Below are 26243 nucleotides of genomic sequence, written 5' to 3'. Positions count from 1 at the left end.
GAGAGAGAAAGAGAGAAAGAGAGAGACAGTCTTTCATAGAGGCAGGCTGAGGCTGGTGGGGCAGGGGTGGCAGGAGGGAAACCAGATATTTAGGAAATGAGCAATGTGCACTGATGAAGGGATGCCTGTTGGAACATTTTACATTGTATTAATGGAAGTTGGTCATGAACAATTTTGTAACTGTATATTTCATAGTGATTCAACTTTTAAAAATAAAACAATAATATTAACATTATTAACTATTATGCCTCAAAAGAAAAAGAAGTAAAGAATGGGAGAGAATATTAGTTCCTACAGCTTTATTCTTTCATTGGACTGGCATCACTTTTCCTAGTCTATTCTTGGCCATATTCCTCATATCAATTCTTCATTTCACTTCAGAATAATCTAAAATAAATCCTCTTCTATGATGATACATAAGAGTATCTGGACTGGTTGAATATTAAAAACTATATGTATTTGTACTTGTGTCTGCCTACTTTTTAGCATCAAATAATTATTCTGTTAATGCATATATAGTTGAAATAGCATATAAAGAATCTTGTAAATGGTTTCAAGAAAGCTTGAGAATACAAATTCTTTTTGAAATTGAAAATAATTTATATATCTTTTAGCATAAGTGTTACTAACTAAATAATAATTTTAATCTAAATTACTTCCATTTAAATTAGACCCTTTAAATTAATTTGCAAACTTAAACTCTCAAGCATCAATCTGTTGTAAAGGTAAAGGCCCTCCCGTTGATCATCGATTTGCTCGAGCGGGCCCAGTAACGTCTCCATTGGAGACTTTGTTGTTACTGTGTCTGGCATATGGAATACTCTCGGTAGCTTGCCGGGCTCTCCGAGAGGGGCGGAGGAATCGAACTCGGGTCGGCCATGTTGGCCGCTTGTAAGGCGAACACCCTACCTCTGTGCTATCGCTCCAGCCCAAGATTATATACATCTTAATCTCAACTATTAAATTAGTCTAAAATGTTTAAATCTAATGGTTTGTTTTATGTATTTTTTTTCTTATTTCAAAAAGTAAAATTAAACTTTTCTAAAATTTGCAAATTAACATTTCCTTTTTGGTTGGGTTTTATTTTTTTAGAAGGTAAAACAAACCAGCTCATCAGAGTGTAGTACAGTTGATATTATTCTCTCTGAAGAAGAAGAAATACTTAATGAACATGAATTATCAAAGCGTCTTACAAAAGGTAAGAAAAATTTATTTCTTTTGCAATTAAATTTCTCTTAATATTTTCTGTATACTTCAGCTTTAAAGAATTTGTTAACTTGTCTTAAGAAAACAAATACACGAATAGATGTGTAATATGCATAGACCTAATATGCATAGACCTGCATTAACACAGACTATATATCTTCGTAGAAAAACAAGAAATATCAAAGAGAAAAAGTTAACATTTCAAAAATAGGGTAAAAATTTCCCCTTGGGAGTTTAATGTAGTAAAGATTGTTGACTCTATAACTCAACAGCCTTTATTTAAGCTCCAGTCTCCTATTTGCTGTTTCTCACTGCTTTCTTAATTATGTCTTAATATATAAGAATATTAAATTTAACAACAATAAGACTTAATAAGAGTTAATAATAACTCATGGGATTTAAAAATATATTATGTACATATTTATAATCTGTGAATAGAAAGAAAGAAAACAGATAAAAAGGTTTTTATGTTACACTAAATAATCATCATCAACATTTTTATCATCCTATTTCATTAATCTGATTTACAGAAACATTGATTTAGTTAATGAAGTAAACAACTCTTGGCATTGTTAGGTACATTGAATGATATTATTAAGGTTGTTTGCAAAATATATTTTCTCATGCTGTAATTAATATTGAGTAAATGATGCAAACATTCAATCTTAATTTTTATACTTATAATTATGTGGTTGTGTGGAGAGGCATAGAACATGATGAATAAAAAGAAAACATATAGTTAAAATAGAATCATAAAAAGTATAAATCTTGAAGTGAAATTAATTTTCTTATGACTTTTGAAATGGAGGCAGTATTTAAAATGATCATTTGAAAATATTCTCTAATTCACAAAGAAATATAAACCAAGCAATTGTTATACTTGATATTACACATGAACATTAAGAGATGTGTTTATAATAAATAAACTGACTGTAAAAATAGCACACAATTTGCCAATGACATAAAATTAATTTTTAAGTATTATAAAAGTTATAAACATTCAGAATCACTGAAAATTATTAAAGTGAAAATTGGAAAATGCTCAATTTTAGATATTCAAAACCAAACTCTTCCCTGTGTAACTTGAATTTTGGAAATTGTATGTCTATGGCATAGAAGAAAACATTTATTTATTTTTTTAACCAAAGATGACTTTAGACAAAAAATTCTAAAAGGAAATACTTTGACCTTAAATTCTATGCACCTCAATTTCTTTATTTTCTCACCTGTTAATTATCCCTTCTGAAGTTTCAAATTGACCACATTTTAATCCTCCCCAACTGAAGGTAATCTTTAAACCCAAATAAATTTATACCATACCTACAAAGTAATCAGTTACACTAGCTACTTCCTTAAATATCAAAATTCTCATTCTATGCCACTTTGATGATCGGGATCAATTTAATTAATTAAAAAATACTATACCTCTTAACATCTAATATACTTTTGTGTTTTTAAATGGTAATGTTTATTGACTCCTCAGAAGGAGAATTTTCAGACATTAAAATAAGTGTGATTTTGAGAAGGTTTGTGTGTGTGTGTGTGTGTGTGTGTGTGTGTGTATACTTCATAGGAGTGGGGAATATGTTTTATTTTCAGACTCTTTTCTTTCTATTTCACAGATTCTGTGCATAAGGTAACATTCTAAATCACCCCAGACTTTCCCAATATTTTTCCTCCTACTAATACTGTACTAAATTTAATTTTTTCTTTTTCTTTTTTTCTGTATTAAATTTAAATTTTACTTTTTGATTCCTCAATGATTTTAGTGCTGCTATAATAGGGGTAAAATAGAATATTTATATATGAGACACTACCTGTATTAGATTCAAAACATAAGAATTACTATAGCATATGATAGACTGTGATAATTATTTTTATGAATTTTCTAGATTTTCATTCTTAATAAGCTCATTATTGACAGGTTATGGACAACAATCTTCATTGGATCAAATCAATAAAAAAACCAAGAAAGGAAAAATTTGGCAGAATATAAGGAAAACCTGTTGCAAGATAGTAGAAAATAGTTTTTTTAAGTGTTTCATTGGCCTTATCACTCTGGTTAGCACAGGTACACTGGTAAGTAAAGGTACATGGTATTTTTATGGGGGAAATGTATCAGAAGATTGTTTATTTATAAAGACAACACTAGGCCAGATATTTGTCCGAGAATTTTTATTATGGCACCAAATTTCATGTGTGTTTTAGTTGGAAGGTACGAATTAAAATTTGAAAATCTGTAAATGGTTCACTGAATATTAAATGATATAATTTTTAAATATATGAAGAACAAGTGATTTAAGTGATTAAGTGAAGAACAGTAAGAAAAAGTATGTTAATAGATATATGTCTTGTTTTAACAAAGTTTCAAAATTTAATAATATGCTCATATAAATCAAATTTATTATACTAGTACTTTTCTACCTATTAAGTAGCAGTGTATGTAGCACTGTCCTCCCATTGTTCATCGATACTCTCGGTATACAAGCGGGATACTCTCGGTAGCTTGCCGGGCTCTCAGAGAGGGACTGAGGAATCGAACCCAGGCCGACTGCATGCAAGGCAAACATGCTACCCACTGTGCTATCGATCCAGCCCACCAATTAGTAATGATATAATTGATGTATAAGTTTCCAAGAGATTTTTGAATTACAAATGTTCTTACACATTGACATAACAATCTTAATCCTTGGAAATTATAAATATCTGCACATGTATTAAATATATTTGCAAGGCTACCCAGTGAAGCCTTGTAATTATAAGCCTTGTATTTCTCACAGAATAAGAAAGAACTAAAAGAGTGATTTACTAACTCTACACTTACTTATATTTTATATGTTGTATTATGTTTCCCCCAAATTCCATAAGACAAGCAACTGACTACAGTAGGCAGAATCACTTTTTCATTTGTTCATTTTATATATTCATATACAATAAAATTAATATAGTTAATGTAAAAAAGAAATTATGCCACCAGTTAATGATATTTGCTACTGCATCAACTCAAAATAACTCATGATGGATTATATGAATAAGTTCAAGAGCAGTAAATGAGCAGTTTCAATACAATAACCTGTTAGAGGAGATTTTATTCCCCCATGCCAGGACAATTTTTGTATAAATGATGTGTTTTTAATTTTTATTTAATCCACAGGCCTTGGAAGATATATACATTGATCAGAGAAAGACCATTAAAATCTTACTAGAATATGCTGACATGATCTTCACTTACATCTTCATTTTGGAAATGCTTCTGAAGTGGATGGCATATGGCTTTAAAGCCTATTTCAAAAATGCCTGGTACAGACTCGACTTCCTGGTTGTTGTTGTACGTATTTTAAAAACTTTCTAAAAGGTTATTTAACTTATTCCTCCTTATTTATTCTTATTCTATAGTACAGCGGTAGGGCGTTCGCCTTACAAGCGGCCAACATGGCCGACCCGAGTTCGATTCCTCCGCCCCTTTCGGAGAGCCCGGCAAGCTACCGAGAGTATTCGATATGCCAGACACAGTAACAACAAAGTCTCCAATGGAGACGTTAGTGGGCCCGCTCGAGCAAATCGACGATCAATGGGAGGGCCTTTACCTTTACCTTTCCATTATCTTATTTCTTCCTTTTTTCCCTCTGTACTTGTCTAATCACCAACACCCCTTGTTTCCGTCTTTTGCAAAGTTTAAGATCTACCCTTTTACTTTTCTTTCTAAAATTTAAAAATCTTTAACTCTTTATTCCTGGATTATTTTAACAGTAACCTATAAATTCAGGTTTGCAAACAAATGTGTTACAAAATATCTTGAAATGCATTCATCCTAAAGTCTAAATTAGTTTGCCACAATTTTAAAGTGGCACTGTAGCATTGTCCTCCTGTTGTCATCCATTTGCTCGAGCCCGCACCAGTAACGGCTTGTTACTTGTTACTTGTTACTGTTTTGGGCATATTGAATACTACACAGGGAGCTTGCCATGCTCTCTGAGAGAGACAAAGGAATTGAACCCAGGTCAGCCTCGTGCAAGGCAAACGCCCTACCCACTGTGCTATCACTCCAGCCCTGTATCACTGTCACTGTCCTCCCATTGTTCATCGATTTGCTCAAGCGGGCCCAGTAATGTCTCCGTTTTGAGACTTGTTGTTACTGTGTTTGGCATATTGAATTCATGCTTTGCCGTGGGGGTATCTCGGTAGCTTGCCGGGCTCTCCGAGAGGGGTGCGAGAGTCTAACCCGGCTCGGCCGGGCTGGCTGCGCGCAAGGAAAATGCCCTGCTGCTGTGCTAACGCTCCAGCCCAGCCCAATATATAAAATTTTAAATAATTTTTTAAGTATATATTTAAAATTAGATTTACGCCTTCACATTGATCCAAGCCCTCCAGGCTTCTCATTAGTATCACGGCAAAAAAGTTTTCATGTGAATGTCTTCTTCCAGCATGGCACATTTTTGTTCTTTTCCCAATATTCAACCAAAGTTAATGTAAAATGGAAGATACTCTTATTACTTATCCTCCTGAAACATTCAATAAGGACCACATTTCATGAGTGTAAAAGCTATAGACTATAATCAAATGTCTTCAAATATTTACATGATGCAATTTTACACTTGAACCTTTCCTTTTCCCCCACCCCTAGTCCCTCAACTGTGCTGCCAGCACTGGGCTTCTTAAATTCAGATATGCTAAGCTTACATCATCTTGGGAACTTTGCACTTGTTTTTCCTTTCACCTGAAATTTTTACTGCTCACTTCATTCCTGTCTTTCATTAAATCAACTGTTGAAATTAGGTCTTTTCTCACTACTCCATTAAATTATAGCCACTCCAATTCTCTTCCCCCCCCCCGAACCTATTAAGGTAAAGGTAAAGGCCCTCCCGTTGATCGTCGATTTGCTCGAGCGGGCCCAGTAACGTCTATTGGAGACTTTGTTGTTACTGTGTCTGGCATATCGAATACTCTCGGTAGCTTGCCGGGCTCTCCGAGAGGGGTGGAGGATTCGAACTCGGGTCGGCCATGTTGGCCGCTTGTAAGGCGAACGCCCTACCGCTGTGCTATCGCTCCTGAACCTATTATGTGAAATAATTTATTCATTTATTTTGCTTTTTGCCTGTCATCTGCCACTAAAAGATAAATTTTATTAGGGAAGATTTTGTTTTCTCACTTAAATGTCCTACTTTACCCACTGTACCCAAAACAACTTTTTTCTTTTTCTTTTTTTTAAATTTTATTTTCCCCTTACACTTTATATAAACACTGTGATTTACAGAGTTCTTAATGATGATTTGTTTCAGTCATTCAATATTCTAACATCAATCCTATCACTATTACACCTTCCCTCCACCATTGTCTCCAATTTTCCCAACCACCCCTTATTAATCCTGCCTCCACAGTAGGCCATCAATAATTTATTTCATATGGCTTGTTATCAATAATTTGTTAACAGAATGATCAAAAAATGTTTCCTTAGAAAAAAGTTAGATTATCTCACCATGGAGTCATTAAGTCCTTATGTAAGAGATTACTAAAATGCTACAGATTAAGCCTGGCTGCCTTCTATATTACATCCCATCCAATCTGGCATGCTACTCTTATTTATCAGTGTTGTAAAATTTGACATATCACACAGCTGCATTTGTGGCTGCAAATGTCCAAAATTTTTAACAGGCCAAAACAATTCTTATCACATAGTAAGTATTGAGAATTTTTGAATGAATAAATTTTATTTAATAAGCAATGGTTCAATGTGTAGACATTTAATATATAGTCAATATTAAATGACTTACAATATTTGATCTCTATCTTATAAATTAATTATTGCAAATTAAACTCCTCCTGTAAACAAACTGTACTATACCTAGAACCAACATCCTATTTCCTACTCATTGCTCTTTGGTGCTTAGGGTTTACTCCTGGCTCTTTACTTCTCAGGGGAAGCTATGGGGTGCTGGGGATCAAACCCAGGTCAGCTGCATGACAAGCAAGCACCCTATTCACTGTACTGTCTCTACTGCCCTTGATCATTTTTCTTTTATATCTATTATCCTCCATAGTTATGTAAACAAAACCAAGGTTTATAGAAAGTACAAACTCTTCATTTGAAGGCCATTCATGAATAGGATAAAAGTCTTCATTTGGAGGAAATATGAAGACAGTGAAATAAATGTCAATCACTTTGTTAAATCTTCATTAACATTTCTTATAAATTTGAAGTATTTTATGGATATATCTATATTCTAAAAATTGCTCCTTGACTCCTCTTTTCTGAAATCCTAATCTGTATTTTATTTTAACAATAATTACACATGTTGCACATGTAAAGATATCCAAATTTTGTTTTTTAAGTAATAATTTAATTATTACTATACTGCAAATAATCTGAATTTGATCCTTATTTCTGACCTAAAAAATAATAATAAGTGCCAGAGAGCTAGCATAGGAGTTATGATGCTTGCCTTTCATGCTACAGGCTGTGGTTTGATCTCTGAACTGCATATGATCCCCTGAACACTGCTGGCAGTGTTCCCAGAGTAAGGGCAGCAGTAATCCCTGAGCATTACCAGTTGTGGCTAACTCTCCCCAACACATATGGAAAAAAAAAAAAAGAAGCACTGTACATTGTTTCTTGATCATAAGTAGTCTCAAAAACTTTTTTATCTAATGTTTCTATTAACAGCAAATGTTATTGTTTTGTCTTTTATGATTGATTTTATTTATTATTTTTATTTATTTGTTGAGTTTGGGAACACATCTGGCAGTGCTGAGGGGTTATTACTGGCTCTGCACTCAGGAATTTCTCCTGGCAGAGCTTGGAGGACCATATGAGATGTTGGGGATCGAACCCTGGTCCATCTCATGAAAGGCAAGTGCCTTACCGGCTGTATTATCACTCCAGCCCCTATCATTGATTTTTAATATAAAATTCTTACATCTTTCAGTAGATCATTAAGATATAATGAAATATGTATTAAAAGATTTTTCAAATATTCTGTGACATACAAATATTTTTATTTTATATTTTCATATTTTATATTTTGTAATTTATAAAATACATTTATAATTGTTTTATTATGTTTAAAACTAAATTATATTTTCTCTTATTTTGCATGTATGTATCTAGGTGTTTTGTCTTAGCTTAATAGGCAAAACTCGAGAAGACCTAAAGCCACTTGCTTCCATTAAGTTTCTTCGAGCACTCAGAGTCCTATCTCAGTTTGAAAAAATGAAGGTAAAAAATGTCTTATGTTTAGAATTCCTAATTTTTATAAATTAACAAGTTTTGTTGTTCTCTAAATTATATTTTGACAATTTGATTTTAAAATTTTACATTCTATTACTTTAAAACATAAAGCTATTTATTTGCTTATTAAGAATTGAGTTCTGTATTGCTTTTCAAAATAAAAATCAAAATAGATAAGCAAAAGTCTCTAATATTGAAGAGAAAAATATGCTTTCCAATATATTTTTTGCAATAGTTTTTCAGTGCATTTAATTATTAAACCATTATTTTGTATATTAGAGACTCAGCAATGTTGTTTGACATTTGTATGTCAATAAAAAGCAATAACATTCTCAGTCACATGAATATATGTGATTATTAGCTGATTCTAGAATGTTTTTTAAAAACTAATAAAAAATGAAAGCGATAAAATAAATTTGAATTTTAAGAGAAATTGATTTTATTAAAAGGCTCACATCATGAATTACAAAATACCAATTTTCTTTCCTCATTTTAAAGCCCCTGCTGCACCGTATGAGGTAAACTATTAGGATGAACTATAAAATTGGAAATGCTCAATCTTTGAAGACTATAGTTGAAACCCCTTGTAGCTCAGACAAATTTCAAAATAAAAGTATAGCTATTGAAAAGAAGGATTATAATATCAAAGTTAGAAGAAAGTTGAAGAATAGTTGAAGAAATGTTTTAAACTTTTAAGTGATAGAGTCATTTCACAAACTTTTCACTCTATCATGGCTCACCATTGAGGAATAATGGCTCAATGAAGAGGTTTGACAATTTGAGTTGAACTCATAGGCCCATTTTTTGTTTGTTTAAGCAATCATGTGGCTTGACTTTATTGAGCTACCATCTTGAGATCATCCTTTTATTTTCCCCTTACTATCTCCTCATATATTTACAATCTCTAAGACATATTTCTGGTGCCATCTTCTCTCATTCTAGATGCATACCAGATAACCTCAAATATACATATACAATGGATTCTTATAATTTCTGGTTCAGTACAAAACGTTGGTCATATTGATGCAGTGAAGGAATTGCTCATTCTAATATTTATACTAATCTGCTCTGTAAGCTTTTAGTGAATTTAGTGTACATATTTTGCAAACATCTATATTTTTAATCTGTATTTTTATCAAAATTTAGGTTTATTTAATCATTTAAATGCCATATGTCACCTAATAAATCTTTGTTCCTACTTTAAGTTGTTAACTTTGTTAACATAACTGTGACATCATATTAACCAGTATTTCCAATTTAAATAAAAGTTTTGCATCTCTTAATTAACATTTATCTTTCTGTTTTTAATATACTAGGTGGTTGTGAGAGCTTTGCTGAAAACAACTTTACCCACTTTGAATGTGTTTTTGGTTTGCCTAATGATTTGGCTAACTTTTAGCATCATGGGTGTCCAGTTATTTGCTGGCAAGTTCTATAAATGCATTGGCCCAAAAAGTGGGGAAAAATATTCTTTATCCAAAGTCATGAATAAAAGTCAATGTGAAAGCTTCATGCATAATGAATCAATGTCATGGAAGAATGCAAATCTGAACTTTGATAATGTTGGAAATGGTTTTCTTTCACTGCTCCAAGTAGTAAGTATACTTTTGATATTTTATTAAATTATTTGTTCATCTCTATTGTAGGCGAGTGTAAAGGACAACATGTGAATAATTTATAACTATGATCATAAAATATTTTAGAGATTTTAGTATATACATGTTATCTACCCTACTATACTAATCTCATATGGAGATGAAAGTTATAGGTGTCCTTACGGTGGAGAGAGACAAGAGGAAATGAAGATAGGAGTGACAAAGGCAATGAAAGTAGCTGTCAAAACTTTTTTTTTTTCTACTGATAGATTTTTAAAAATTTTTATTGAATCACCATGAGATAGTTACAAGCTTTCAAGTTTGTGTTACAATCACACCAATCACACAATGATCAAACATCCATCCTTTCACCAGTGCACATTCCCCACCACCAATATCCCTGGTATACCACCCCTTTCCCACCCTCCCACTGCTTTCATGGCAGATGGACTGCACTCATTTGTGGAGTATAAAATAACATAACATGAGGCTGACACCTAAGGATAATAGATACAAGGTCCATGAAGATTGCTCCATAGCTGGAAGCCTGCCACATGAGTGGAGGGGAGAAGGCAGCTGGAATAGAGAAGGGATCACTAAGAAAGTGATGGCTGGAGGAATGGGAGAATCTCCCATTACTGTCAAAACTTTTTGTCCCAATCACTGAATAGTTAATAGAGTTACAGTTCTTTGGTTCAAAAGCACGAAGTAGTAGGCTATTTCTGTGTGTGTATGGATTTTTCATTTTGTTGCCCTTGTTATTACTTTGGCCTAGGTAGTGCTTGGGGATTTGCTCCTCAATACTCCATCAGGAGAATCATTGTTATCTCCTACTTTGTAAAGCACATGTATGGTAGGAACTGTTAGACTTGCATGTATTTTAATTTCTTATTTATCTAATATCTTTTTATCTAAAATACTTTCTTATTTATCTAATATCTTTCTTTAGCTTTTTTTTTTTTTACTTAATCACCATGGATTGCAGATTCATGATTGGGTTTTGGGTACTCAATGTTCCAACCACCAATCCCTTCACCAGTATCTTATTTACCTAATATCTTAAATTGCTTAAAGTCATTAAATAAAATTAAACTAAGACTTTTCAAAGGCTAAAAGACAACATAAATTTAACAATTAAAATAGTAAAGATCTCAATTACACATATATTGAAATGTAATTAGTCTTACTAATATAATGCTTTAGTATATTAATTAATATTAATGTTTCCTTGTTTTATGAAACATATTTCCATAAGAATTAAATTCATGAATTTTTTATAGGCAACATTTAATGGATGGCTTGATATTATGTATTCAGCAGCTGATTCCATTGGTGTAAGTATAATATAAAATTAGAGCCAGTGTTAAGATTTAAGCTGTTATATTTTTCTCTTTATCAGTTTTGTTAAAAAATGAATTTGTTTCAATCATTTTAATTTTAAAGCATACAGCAAAGTTGTTTGATGTAAGTATTTTATGACATGGCTTCAGTAAGTTTAGTTAACATCATTTATATACATAAATTTTGCTTTCCACTTTGATTTGGGGGGAGCACCTCCTAAGCAATGCTCAGAGACCTAGGACACTTCCAGTGATATTTAATTAATCAGATCACCAATTTTCATGTGATGGCTTGCACCCAGCAATGCTCAGGAGCATTAAGGGCTTTACCTGGTGGTGCTTTAATAATGCTCTGGAAATCATTTAGGTCAGGATCTAACTCATTTGCATATGCTCATAAAAATTTTTAACAATTTAAGAATAAAAAGGGAAAATTAGTTTTATAATGACAGCCTCGAGATTCTATCTGATATATATGTGTATAAATTTATATACTTACACATATATATCTGTATACATATATACATTATATATATATACGTACATACACACACACACATACACACATATATGGAACCCCAGCAGCACTCCCAGTAATTTATGGTATAAGGATCTTGTGTATGCAAGATGTATGCTCCACACCTTAAAAATCTCTCAGGTCTCTCAGGATTTTACCTGTTAACAATTTTCCTATTATTATATAGCATTGTTAGCTATAGATGTTATCACTGTCACTGTCACTGCCCTCCCGTTGTTCATCGATTTTCTCTAGCGGGTCCAGTAATGTCTCCATTGGAGACTTTGTTGTTACTGTGTTTGGCATATCGAATACCTCACGGGGAGCTTGCCAGGCTCTGCTGTGCGGGCGAGATACTCTCGGTAGCTTGCCGGGCTCTCCGAGAGGGGCGGAGGAATCGAACTCGGGTCGGCCATGTTAGCTGCGATAGATGTTATACCGTATGTTATATCCCTAGTACTATTTTACCTTATATCTAGAAATTTCTGCCTTTTGACTATTTTTCTCCATTCCTCTCTTTTCCCACCTTCTGCCATTTGTAACCATGTGTCTGATATTTATACTCAAGAGTTTAAGGGGTTTTTTTTTTGCTTTGATTTTTAGGTGTTATATATAAGTGAGATCATACAGTGTTTTGCAACATCTGATTTGTTACTGGATTTATAACACCGAACAAGCCAATAGAAAAAGAAACTTTAAAATCGAAATAAATAAAGCAATGATATTCCTTTATAAAATAACAAATCAGACACACTAAAAGTTATTGCAGCATCGACGATTTCTTATTGTAATTATTTTACTAATCTTTATATTTAAAAAAGCCCAACATCAGTGTTTTTCCTACTTTATGTTATTTCATATATGCACATATTTTAAAAACTACTTTAAAGCAATTCTGACAAACAGAAAAATTATAGGAAGGTCATGAGATTCCTTTGTCCCTCCGCCCTGGCACATGCATAGCCTTCTCAAATTATTTGCATCACGCACTGACCCAGTAGATTTTCTTTACCAAAAATAAACCTATAAGCATCAGGGATGTGGCTCAGCAGTAGAGCATATGCCTTTTATGTGTGACGACTTGAGTTCTGCTACCAGCACCACAAAAACAATTAAAAAAAAAACAGTGAAGAAGAATCTTACGTTAATGCACCACAATGAACTAAGCACCATATTACCTCAGTATTTACTTGATGCTGTATATTTGATGCATGGGTTTACATGTTAATAGATTAGGACAAATGTATAGTGTTTATCATAGTATCATGTGGAGTATTTTATTTACTCTAAAAAGAGTCTCTGTACTCTGACATTTTTGTGCTAATTTTGTGCTAATTAACATTTTTAGGTAAATATGCAGCCTATCTTTGAAGTCAACCTGTACATGCATTGTTACTTTATCATCTTCATCATTACTGGATTATTTTTCCCTCTGAGTATGCTGACTGGTGCTATTGTTGCTAATTTCAATAAGCTTAAAATAAAGATAAGTATATTTATTCTTTTCACCAATTCTTGGAAAATAACCCATATTTGATGAACATCTTGCTCTTAATAGTTTTAGATTAAACATATTTTTATATTAGTTTACAGAATGATTGATGTTTTTATATTAATATATATTAATTAAATTATTCTATTTGCATTGTTTTATATATCCAAATGTTTAAAACAAATATTTTAGTTTATAAGTTGCAAATAATGATGTGGTTAGAAGTATTTAATATACATATTTACTTTGCTGAATAAAACATGTTGGTAGAGAATGTTCTGCATTCTTTTCTCTCCTATATCTCAAAATTTCTATTTCAGTCATGGGAATGGGAATAATGATGCTGTATTTACTGCACTAGAAAACTAAAAAGAAAAATAAGATAGAAAAATAAGATAGATAAACCACTAGCAACATTCACAAAGAAACAGAGAGAGAGAGCCTTAATAAATCGAATCAGAAATAAGAATGGGGATATCACAATAGAAACTAAAGAAATTCAAGAGATCATCAGAGACTACTTTGAAAGTCTGTATGCCACGAAACAAGAGAACCTAGAAGAAATGGATAAATTCCTGGATTCCTATCATCTCCCAAAGCTGAATCAAGAAGATATAGAGTACCTGAATAGACCTATTCACATCAAGGAAATTGAAACTGTAATCAAAAGTCTTCCCCAAAACAAAAGTCCAGGTCCAGATGGATTTACTAGCGAATTTTTCCAAACATTTAAAGAGGACCTATTGCCAGTTCTTCTCAAGCTTTTCCAGGAAATTGAAAAAACGGAAACTCTCCCAAACAGTTTCTATGAAGCCCATATCTCTCTAATACCAAAAGGAAACAAAGACAACACAAGAAAAGAAAACTACAGGCCGATATCCCTGATGAACACAGATGCGAAGATTCTCAACAAAATACTAGCCAATAGAATTCAACAACTCATCAAAAAGATCATACATCATGACCAAGTAGGATTCATCCCAGGGATGCAAGGATGGTTCAACATTCGGAAATCAATCAACATAATCCATCATATCAACAAAAGAAAAGATAAAAATCATATGATCATATCAATAGATGCAGAGAAAGCATTTGACAAGATCCAGCACCCATTCATGATGAAAACCCTTGCCAAAATGGGGATGGAGGGGACTTCCTCAATATAGTTAAAGCCATCTACCACAAACCTACAGCAAACATCATCCTCAATGGGGAAAAACTGAGAGCCTTCCCCCTAAGGTGAGGGACGAGACAAGGATGCCCACTCTCTCCACTGCTGTTCAATATAGTACTGGAAGTACTTGCAATAGCGATCAGGCAAGAAAAAGATATTAAGGGCATCCAGGTAGGAAAGGAAGAAATCAAGCTCTCACTATTCGCAGATGATATGATACTATACTTAGAGAACCCTAAAACCTCTACCAAGAAACTCCTAGAAACAATAGGCTTGTATAGTAAAGTGGCAGGCTATAAAATCAATACCCAAAAACCATGGCTTTCCTATATGCAAATAGTGAAAGAGAAGAAAGTGACATGAAGAAAACAATTCCATTCACAATTGTGCCCCAGAAAATCAAGTACCTAGGAATCACCTAAACTAAGGAAGTAAAGGACCTGTACAAAGAAAACTACAAAACGCTACTTCAGGAAATTAAAGAGGACATGAGGAAATGGAAAAATATTCCCTGTTCATGGATGGGGAGAATCAACATTGTCAAAATGGCAATACTTCCCAAGGCACTGTACAAATTCAATGCAATCCCTATAAGGATACCCATGACATTCTTCAAAGAAATGGAGCAAACACTCCTGAAATTTATATGGAACAATAAGCCCCCATGAATAGCTAAAGCAATTCTTGGGAAAAAGAAAATGGGAGGAATCAACCTACCTAACTTCAAGCTCTACTACAAAGCAGTAATAATCAAAACAGCATGGTACTGGAACAAAGGCAGGGTTGCAGACCAATGGAACAGAGTTGAATATACTGACATCTCCTCCCAAACATATAATCATCTAATCTTCGATAAGGGGGCAAGAAAAGCGAAATGGAGCAGGGAAAGCCTCTTTAATAAATTGTGCTGGCAAAACTGGACGGCTACATGCAAAAAAGTGGGCTCAGATCTCTGCCTAACGCCATGCACAAAAGTAAAATCGAAATGGATTTATGACCTCAACATCAGACCGGAATCCATAATGTTTATTGAAGACAAAGTTGGCAAAACTCTCCACGATATTGAAGTTAATGGTATCTTCAAAGATGCCACACCACTGGCCGAGCAAGTGAAAACAGAGATAGACAAATGGGACTATCTTAAACTAAGAAGCTTCTGCACCTCAAAAGAAACAGTGACCAAAATAAAAAGACAGCCTACAGAATGGGAAAGAATATTCACCAAATACACATCCGACAAGGGGTTGATATCAAGGATATACAAGGTACTGGTTAAACTACACAAGAAAAAATCACCCAACCCCATCAAAAAATGGGGCGAGGAAATGAACAGAAACTTTCGCAAAGAAGAAATCCGAATGGCAAAAAGGCACATGAGAAAATGCTCTACATCACTAATCATCAGAGAGATGCAGATCAAAACAACAATTAGGTATCATTTCACACCACAGAGACTGGCCCACATCCACAAGAACAAAAGCAACAGGTGCTGGCGCGGATGTGGCGAGAAAGGGACCCTCCTTCACTGCTGGTGGGAATGCAGGCTGGTCCAACCCTTTTGGAAAACAGTATGGACGATTCTCAAAAAATTAGAATTTGATCTTCCATTTGACCCAACTATAGCACTCCTGGGAATATATCCCAGAGAGGCAAAAAGGTATAGTCGAAGTGACATCTGCAATTGTTTGTTCATTGCAGCACTCTTTACAATAGCCAGAATCCGGAAAAAACCTGAGTGCCCGAGAACAGATGACTGGTTAAAGAAACTTTGGTACATTTACACAATGGAGTACTATGTAGCTGTTAGAAAAGATGAAGTTATGAAATTTACATATAAGTGGTACGACATGGAAAGTATCATGTTAAGCGAAATGAGTCAGAAAGAGCGGGATAGACACAGAAAGATTGCATTCATCTGGGGAACATAAAGCAACAAAACGGGAGACTACCACCCAGGAATGGCTGAGATTAGTACCAGGAATTTTGCTCCATGACTTGAAGGCCAGCCACATTCAGCTAGGTGAAAAGGAAGCTCAGATAGAGAAGAGAGCACCAAATAAAGGGTGTTGTGAAGACCCTCCCAGGGTGGGAGAGACATGCTAAAAGCAGTCTATAGACCAAACATGATTGCCACTCAATGCGTCTCTGGCAAAACACAGTACCCAAAAGAAGAGAGAGAGATCAAGGGGGAATGCCCTGCCACAGCGGCAGGGTGGGATGGGGGGGGGTGGGGGGATGGGGGGTGGGAGGGATGCTAGGACCCGTGGTGGGGGAGGATGGGCACTGGTGGAGGGATGGGTACTTGATCATTGTATAACTGAAACCCAAGCACAAAAATTTATAAGTCTATAACTGTACCTCATGGTGTTTCACTAATAAAAAAAATGATTAAAAAAAAGAAAACTAAAAAGTAAAACTAATACTGTTTGGCTATCTTCACTAATATGAAAAGTTTATGAAAATGAAATTTTACTTTTACTCTCCACTATAATCAACTTCCTCAAAGTCAAAACAAACATAGATATCTTTGTCATGAAAATAGCTTTTTTTGCTCAAAGTAGAGAATCATAAACCTGATTGGATGCTTAAATAGAGGTGCTTGAAATGATTATTAAAGAAATCAGAGACAGTATTGAACAACCCCTATTTATTTCCATCTTCATACAAAGACTCCCTTCAGGGCTTCTACATTTGCAAATGATGACAGAGTTATACATGCTTGCTTATGTTAAACAGAAGAATCTATTTTAGTAGGTGTTAGGAAAACCTTTAATAAAAAGTCTAAGAAAAGAATAGTCATCAGAATTTATCCCTGTATAGAATCTGGTAAACAAACCCACCATGAGTTACCTCTAATTAGATAGATTTAGAGAGATCAGTGATCAAGTATTTCTTCCACTGTATGCTCACTTCCTAAATCACTTTATATATTCTTTTTTTCTGTTAATTTTTAATTTTTTTAAATTTTATTAATGAAACACCATGAGGTACAGTTGTATTCTGTGGAAGATACTGAAGTTAGTTGTAGAAATACAATGATGAATAAGTCTGAAGGTGTTGTGAAGAAGTAAACATAATAATAATAGAAATCTATTTGAAAAATAAGGCAATATGTGAATAGATGTTATACTATATTACATACATTAAAGAGTTTAGTCATAAACAAGGTATGCATATTTCTATACATAGTTTATAGCCTATAAAGAAATACAAATGTTTAAACAGTAAATTTTTATGTTTTATTATTAAGTGATTTTCAGTTATCAGTCATATCATATATATTCTATGTGTGTGTTGTGTATATTTTGGGGTAGAACGTCAGATATGTTCAAACAAGATTTAGTTCTTACTGCTAAGCTTTTTTTAAAAATATAAAATACTTGCCAAATGTCCAAATGAACATGGTAGAATTTAGATTAAATTTGATTTCAATATTTTTTCCTTTACCAGGAAGACTCAAATATCTTCATAACAGTAGGACAGAAGAAACAATACCGTTCATTGAAGAAGCTGATTCATGAAGACCCTGAAAAACTAGAACCCCGTCCACGGGTAAGGAAGCATCTAATTTTATAATGTTCCAACGTCCATCCCTTCACCAGTGAATATTATATGACTGAAACCAAATCATGAACAACTTCGTAACTGTATGTCTTATTGTGATTCAATTAAAATTTTTCTGGTTTTAAATTCAGACCAAACTTTAAAAAGAAATTAAAAGTTAAAGAAAAGCAAACATTTTTTTTTGTTGCTTTTAACGTCTCAAAAAAGCTCCTTATGTATATATTGTCTTTAAAATTTAAATATATTTTAAAAATTCTTTTGGGGTCAGAGGGAAACCTTCACTGCAATGCCTTGGGATACATGAGGCCTTCCCATGAGGCTTAAACCAGCCAGCACTCCTGCATTGACGCTAGTGCTCCAGCCTGGTGCTGTAGTGTGCTCTTGCAGTGCTGGGCTTTCTCAAGACTACATCTGGTTGTACTCAAGGAACAGTGAAGTGCAGGAGATAGAATTTAGATCCCCCACATGCAAAATATACACTCCAGCCCTTTATGCAATCCTCCAGACTTTGTTTTGAAAATGTCTTATAATGAATGCTTTTGAAAAAGAATTTAAACATGTTCCTGGCAAAGATTTTGATGGTGTTTTTTGTTTATTTGTTTTGCTATTAGCTAATGGTTTTAGTTTGGTTAAACTTGGACACTCATTTATTCTTCTATTTATGCTAGGGGTGGAAATCATAAATTTAAAGAATGGGCATATGTACATGTGCATATACCTGTGCACTTAACTACTACTAATATTATTATACCTTTCTTCTTCCCCACAGAACAAATTCCGAGGATTGATCTTTGACTTGGTAACAAGTCAAGCTTTTAATATCATCATTATGATTCTTATCTTTGTCTATGCAATAGTACCTATGATACAAAGTTATAAACAGAGTGCAAAGATGAACCTTGCTGTACTGTGGATTAACTTGGTTTTTATTGTGTTATACACTGGAGAGTGTGTGCTGAAGCTCATTGCTTTCCAATGCTACTATTTCACTAGTAGATGGAATGTTTTTGACTTCATTGTGGTCATTCTCTCTATTATAGGTAAGATCTTGTTTAGTCAACTTTTCATTTATAGTAATATTAATTTATGCAAGCACTTATAGGAAATGTTTTCTGAGATAGTGCTTCTTTATAAGAAAATACATAGGGAGTATTTTTATTTCCAATAGAATGTTTTGCATTTTTGCATTCAAACACATACATACACCTGACAGACATAATATTTAAAAATATTTTTAATTAAATACATATAGCATTTAACAGATCACCACATAAATGTTAGTTATCCTTTCATCCTCTTATGAACATATCTCAAAAAATGTATTATTTTTTAGGATGACATTTAAAGTATCTTTCAAGCACACTATAGTTCTTTCCTTCTACCATTTTACAACCATGTTTACAACCTTCACAATACCAGAATGTTAGGCACTAATTAATTTTTTGCTAATTTGCTTTTACTCTGAAAATATCAGTATTTTATTTAACAGATTACTTTAATTGCCCTCTTTGTGAATAGATGCTATGCTATATATACATATGTTTAAAAAATTAATAGTAAACAAGGTATACATATTTATATACATAATTTGTAATTTATTTAGAAATTCAAGTATTTAAACCGTAAATTTTAATATTGTTTCATTAAATTTATAATAAGGGGGAAATAACAGAGTACTGACAACCCAAGACAGTGAGGATTTATATTATCAGTAAGTAGAGGTGAGAAAAAATATAGAAGATGCAAAATCTATATAAATAGCTACTGATTAATGAAGTTGCCATGTACATAATCTAGAATTCAAGTGATTGATTCATAGAGAAATTTACATATTGTCTGCCTCACACTAAACGTATACTAGATTATAAGCTAAAGAATGGTCCCAATATTGGGACATTTATATAGTATTAAGTACTATTCTCTAGTTGTGCTTCCAGAAAAGCTCATTCTTTGAGTTTGTAGTGAAATCAGTGTAACTAACTACCAATAAGCAAGGACAAGAAACCCAATGGAAAAGTTCGTAAATACAGGAGGAGCGATTTTTGGAAGAAAATAAAGGAACACGGAATCAAAGAGACCTACTAAGTTGAAATGAGAGTTACTGATAGGAGAGCGGGAAGGAGAGGACTTTTCAGTCAAAGAGAAAGTTTTTGAAATTGAAATAGATGAGTTTGAAATTTAGTAATAATTGTGTATGACCACAGTAAAATGAAAATTATTTAAAAATAAGAAATCCAGTGACTAAGAGTTTGTTACTAGAATTTATTGTTAATGTTAGATGTTGAGATGGAAAGCGCACCAATGAACCAAGTACTAGCCTCTGATGAATAGGAGGGAAGAATTAGATCATAGAGCCAACAACGAGAGGAACCTCTTATAGCTAAGTGTCATGATCCACAAAGTTAAGAATGTTTTTTTCCTTATGAAAACACTAAAAAGAAAAAGTGTTTGGGAATCACATTTCAAAAACATTTACATTGATTCTCCTTTTCGATCCTGAGAAATAGAGAGTGGGAAAGAATGAACTCTCTGTACTTAAGAGTTTTACAAATTTATCTTCAGATAGCTTTTTAGATTAGAGTGGAGAGAGCACTGTAGCACTGTCACGTCCTCCCATTGTTCATGGATTTGCTCGAGCAGGCATCAGTAATGTCTCCGTTGTGAGACTTGTTACTGTTTTTGGAATATCGAATACGTCACAGGTAGCTTGCCAGGCTTTGCCATGCGGGTGGGATACTCTGGGTAGCTTGCTGGGCTTTCAGAGACGGATGGAGGAATCGAACCTGAGTCAGCCAAGTGCAAGGCAAATGCCCTACCCACTGTGATATCACTCCAGCCCAGAGTAGAGATTTAAAAAAAAAATGACTGATGTGGATGTAGAAGAAAATCTGCTATTAAATGAGTATGCTTCCATATAACTTAAGAATTTGAAATGTTGATGTTGAAGAGAAATGAAAATTTGAATCAGAATATAAATTTTACTGAGTCACCGTACAAATATGAAATAGGTAAATAGATCATCAGAGAGAAATATATGATTGACAATCCCCTAGTTGGCAGACATGAACATGATCCCTCCAGATACAGCAAAATTATGCCGCCTCATTTAGCAGTTTCTTGGAGTTCTCTCCTTCCCCATCTTTTGAAGTAAAAATAAAACTACTCAGGGGACCAAACAAGCATTGGCCTCATTCAAGGCAAGCACCGTACCTCTTAAACTATTTTCCTGCCCCCCTTAATGTTATTTTCCTAATTATAGTTTCACTTTGTTTTATAGTTATATCTCTAACTCCCACAGTTCTCTTATCCACCCACCATTGACAGACAGAAAAATTAGTTTACTCAACTCATGTTGAAGTTTCCTATGAGTCCAAATACTACTTATAAAATAATCTATAAATCACTGACTGTCAGATATTTTTGCAGTTATATTTCTCAAAGGATATGTCTGCCTTACATTATAATTCATTCAAATGTTTGCCTCTACTCTGGATTATTCTGACTTTACAAAGACACAAGATATGCTATTTATACTTGCATTAAAATGTTGTGTATATAGAGAATATTGAAGTAAATTACTTGTCTAACTGCAATCACAACACATATGACTACTCTCGTTTTACAGATTAAAGTCACCTTTGATTCCAAAATTATTTGATCTGTGATATGCTCATGATGATATAAGAAATTATCTTTTCGTTCTTGCCAGATACACTAAATATGAACAAAATTTATATTTGTCCTTCTTAAATTTTCAATATGCAGCAAATGTTATACAACAAGATTAATAAAATAATCATAACATATAAAATAATTTATATTTTTTCTAAATGCAAAATATTTTAATGATTCTGTTACTTTATTTTTTCTAATTCAAGATACATTCTTGGTAGAATACAACTCTGAGAGCTATCTAATTTTGGAACTGACACTTTTATCACGGATCATCCACTTCCTGCGTCCATCAAAAGGTCCACGAGTTTTAAATGAGCTTCTGCATCCTTTGATACTATCCCTCCCTGCATTGTTGAACATCAGTCTTCTCATCTTCCTGGTCATGTTTGTTTATGCAATTTTTGGAATGTACAATTTTGCTTATGTTAAAAAGGAGGCTGGAATTAATGATGTATCCAACTTTGAGACCTTTGGCAGTAGTATGCTCTGCCTTTTCCAAGTTACAATATTTGCTGGCTGGGATGGAATGCTTAATGCAATATTCAACAGTAAATGGTCTGACTGTGATCCTGACAAAATAAATCCTGGGACTCAAGTTAGAGGAGATTGTGCTAACCCCTCGATTGGGATTATTTATTTTGTCAGTTACATTATCATATCATGGTTGATCATTATAAACATGTACATCGTTTTTCTTATGGAGTTTTTAAATGTTGATTCTAAAAAAAATAGCAAGACATTGAGTGAAAGTGATTTTAGGAGATTCTTCCAAGTATGGAAGAGATATGATCCTGATCGGACCCAGTACATAGACTCTAGCAAGCTTTCAGATTTTGCAGCTGCTCTTCATCCTCCTCTTTTTATGGCAAAACCAAACAAGGGCCAGCTGGTTGCCATGGATCTTCCCATGGCTGCTGGGGATAGAATTCATTGCCTTGATATCTTACTTGCTTTGACAAAGCGAGTCATGGGTCAAGATGGGAGGATGGAAAAGGTTCTTTCAGATATAGAATCAGAATTTATGTTAGCCCACCCTTTTAAGATCACATATGAGCCAATTACAACTACTCTGAAACGGAAACAAGAGGCAGTCTCAGCAACGATCATTCAGCGTGCTTATAAAAGTTACCGTCTGAGACAAAATGACAAAAATACATCAGATATTCACATGATAGATGATGACAGGAAAGTTCCAAATACTAAAGAAGATGCTTTCTTTGACAAAATTGAAGAAAATACAACTATTCAAAGTCAGATTTAGTCCCACTTTTCATCCCTTCATTATGTTTGGATCTTCCACAAATGTTAAACCTTTAAATCAGAAATAAAAGCAACATTAAAGATAGTAAAGATGTTTAGTAAAATGCTAACAACACATGGAAGTTAGACTTATTTATGACTCGGTATCAAATTCATTTTATACTTAGTCTAACCAAGATATAATTCCACCAAGACAACTCCTTAATCTCTGCAATGAGTCAGATTTAAAATTGTTTACGGAGAATGCAATTATTGCATTTTCAGGCTTAGCTAGTTTGCTTTTCTGGAGGATGAGAAAGGTGGAGATATTACAAAGGGGGCTTCCATATATTCAAGTCATCAGTAATAAAAGTTAGTTACACATAATCAAGCATTTTCTCAATGTGAGAGTATGTTTATAAAAAAAAGTGTAATGCTATTAAGTCCTATACTTGCTAAGAGAGATGTCAACTGGCAAAGATGATGGGCAGTTAAAAAGTGTCTGATATCAGTTACAGAGTCTCTTGGGCTGATTCAAACCAAGCCTGAAAAGACTGGAATCTGTTTTGTTTTATTTTCCTTGTTTGTATTTTGGAACTAGTGCAATTTTACTGTTTTGTGTTTCTGCTTTACAACTCTTAGGCTTGTCTCCACCTACAGAACAATTCTCCAACATAAAAGAAATTAAGGAAATGTAGTTATGGCCGACATTTTCTTTTCTCATTTACACAGTTATGGTCTACATTTTCTTTTCTCATTTACACATTTTATTTTAAAAATATTCATTTGCTACAATTATACAATGCAGAATATGTTATAGATTGAAGTTTTATCTAATCATAAAGTTGATATAGTTTAACCATTTATCCATATATGTCATTAAGTATATGCATTCAGGCAAATGCATGTCATAGTATTATTTAGAAGAGTCTACAGTTTGGTCTAAGAATTCTCACATTGTCTTCATTTCTGTTTAAGAAATTGGCCCTTAGTATGTATTTTAAAATTCACTGTATTTTAGGGCTCCACTGAGCATCACCAGGAGTGACCCCTGAACTCAGAGTCAGTAATAAGCCCTCAGCACTGCCACATAGGGCCCAGATGTTCACTCCAAAAGAAGATTATCACTTAGAGTTGAAGAGACCTGGGTTTGATCTTTACCATTCCATATGGTCCCCCCAGGACCACTAGGAGTAATTACTGAGTGCAGAGTCAGGAGTAATGCCAGGCATCGCCAGTGTGGCCAAAATAACCCCAAAAAATTAATTTAAGAAAACACTAAAACCGAGGGGCTGTGAATTAGATAAAAATGTAAACTTGTTGTCCATGGTCTTTTATATCACGAATATGTATAAATTTTTTTTCAATTTTTTGTTTATCTTATTAAGATTTCATTTGTTTTTATCTAGTATGCTTGCTTTGTTATATTTGCTAATTTCAAGTTCTTATACAGTTTGAATGTCCTGAATATTAATTTTCACTATCGAAATTGTTTTAAAAAGGTAGACCCAATTTATTTTCTAATTCTTTATAAAAGTACAGTCACATACCCAAGTAGCTTGAAATTCTGGTGTTCATGCGCCTATATAATGATTTATTTTAATGTGCCTACAAAATCTTAAATCATTCAGAAAAAATATTTGTACACTGTTGGCTTAAATGACAGCTTTAAATATGTTTTATGATATTCATTATCACTTAAAAATATCAGTACTTGTATTTTATTACGAATGCATGATACTGAGCCTTAACTATTATAATCTAACAATTTCTGCTCTTCAGAAATTTATTTACTTGACCAAGATGCCTTTGGGGAATTCCCTAAGAAAATTTTAATTCCAAATTTTGTTTATTTCTACAAGTGTTCCTTCCCTTTCTCCTCTGAGTCTCCATTAAACAATGTGGACCAGTGAGGAATCAGTGTTAACTTGGTGATGTGGCAACAGTTGGTGCTTTATTGAAGCTTCTGCTTTTCTATTTCTTGTAAATGCTTTAATGTGGAAACTGCTTCATATATTTAAACTGATTAATAACTTGCTTCAGTAAATTCCATAAAGACCATAAACTAGATTTGTTGGAAATTATAGCTTTTACTTGTAAATATTATTTGCCACTACACATCCAAATATTGTGTAAAGAATTATTTTTAACAAAGTCTTACAATATGTTATAGTTTTTAGATGATATAGAGAAAAATAAATATAACCTATTAACCACTTATGAATTGTTTTGCTTTTTTATTGGTAAACCAGATTGTCAACATTGCATAAGAGCTTTTAAAAATTAGTCTAATGTGAAATTTTATTTATGTAGGACAAAAATAAAGCTAGAAATATTTGTGCTGCCTTTAGAGACACTGTATTTTGTGAAATTCATTTCATGAATTTTACCAGACTTCTACAAAAGCCCAACACTTTGACAATATATGATCAGCTTTCAAAAAATGTAATCATTAACGCCTCTCATCTGTGAATACACCGCTATTTTATTAGCTTTAAAATCACATATTTATCACACCACAGAGACTGGCCCACATCCAAAAGAACAAAAGCAACCGGTGTTGGCTTGGATGTGGTGAAAAAGGGACCCTCCTTCACTGCTGGTGGGAATGCAGACTGGTTCAGCCCTTTTGGAAAACAGTATGGAAGAGTCTCAAAAACTTAGAAATTGAGCTCCCATTTGACCCAGCAATACCACTTCTGGGAATATATCCCAGAGAGGCAAAAAAAAGTATAGTCGGAGTAACATCTACATTTATTTTTTCATTGCAGCACAGTTTACAATAGCAAGAATCTGGAAAAAACCTGAATGCCCGAGAACAGATGGCTGGTTAAAGAAACTTTGGTACATTTACACAATGGAGTACTACCTAGCTGTTAGAAAAGATAAAATTATGAAATTTACATACAGTGGCACTACATGGAAAGTATCATGCTAAGCGAAATGAGTCAGAAAGAGCAGGATAGACACAGAAAGATTGCACTCATCTGGGGAACATAAAGTAACAAAATCGAAGACTAATACCCAAGAATAGCCGAGATAAGTACCAGGAGGTTTTCTCCACAGCTTGAGGCCAGCCGCACATACTAGGGGAAAAGGCAGCTCAGATAGAGAAGGGAGCACCAAATAAAGAGTGTTGGTAGGATCCTCCCAGGATGAGAGATGCATGCTGAAAGCAGATTATAGACCGAACATGATTGCCACTCAGTGCCTCTT

At 33.6% G+C, this 26243-nt stretch overlaps 1 protein-coding gene across 3 annotated transcripts in view; it reads left to right on the top strand.

The window, feature by feature from the left end:
- SCN7A (sodium voltage-gated channel alpha subunit 7) overlaps window positions 1-25247 on the top strand; it is a 97995-nt gene extending 72748 nt beyond the window's left edge. For all 3 annotated transcript variants that reach the window (XM_056110338.1, XM_056110337.1, XM_056110336.1), the window contains exons 16-25: window positions 1093-1198; window positions 3131-3285; window positions 4361-4534; window positions 8312-8419; window positions 9748-10026; window positions 11307-11360; window positions 13232-13369; window positions 17997-18101; window positions 18883-19153; window positions 21992-25247. In XM_056110338.1, coding sequence (XP_055966313.1) covers window positions 1093-1198; window positions 3131-3285; window positions 4361-4534; window positions 8312-8419; window positions 9748-10026; window positions 11307-11360; window positions 13232-13369; window positions 17997-18101; window positions 18883-19153; window positions 21992-23049 — 2448 coding nt within the window. In that variant the 3' untranslated portion in view covers window positions 23050-25247. The remainder of the gene's footprint in view (window positions 1-1092; window positions 1199-3130; window positions 3286-4360; window positions 4535-8311; window positions 8420-9747; window positions 10027-11306; window positions 11361-13231; window positions 13370-17996; window positions 18102-18882; window positions 19154-21991) is intronic.
- The last annotated feature ends 996 nt before the right edge of the window (window positions 25248-26243 follow it).

Source organism: Sorex fumeus, unplaced genomic scaffold (genome assembly GCF_029834395.1).
Source record: "Sorex fumeus unplaced genomic scaffold, SorFum_2.1 ptg000009l, whole genome shotgun sequence".
Lineage (NCBI taxonomy): Eukaryota > Metazoa > Chordata > Mammalia > Eulipotyphla > Soricidae > Sorex > Sorex fumeus.
This window is presented reverse-complemented; position numbering and strand designations above follow the sequence as displayed.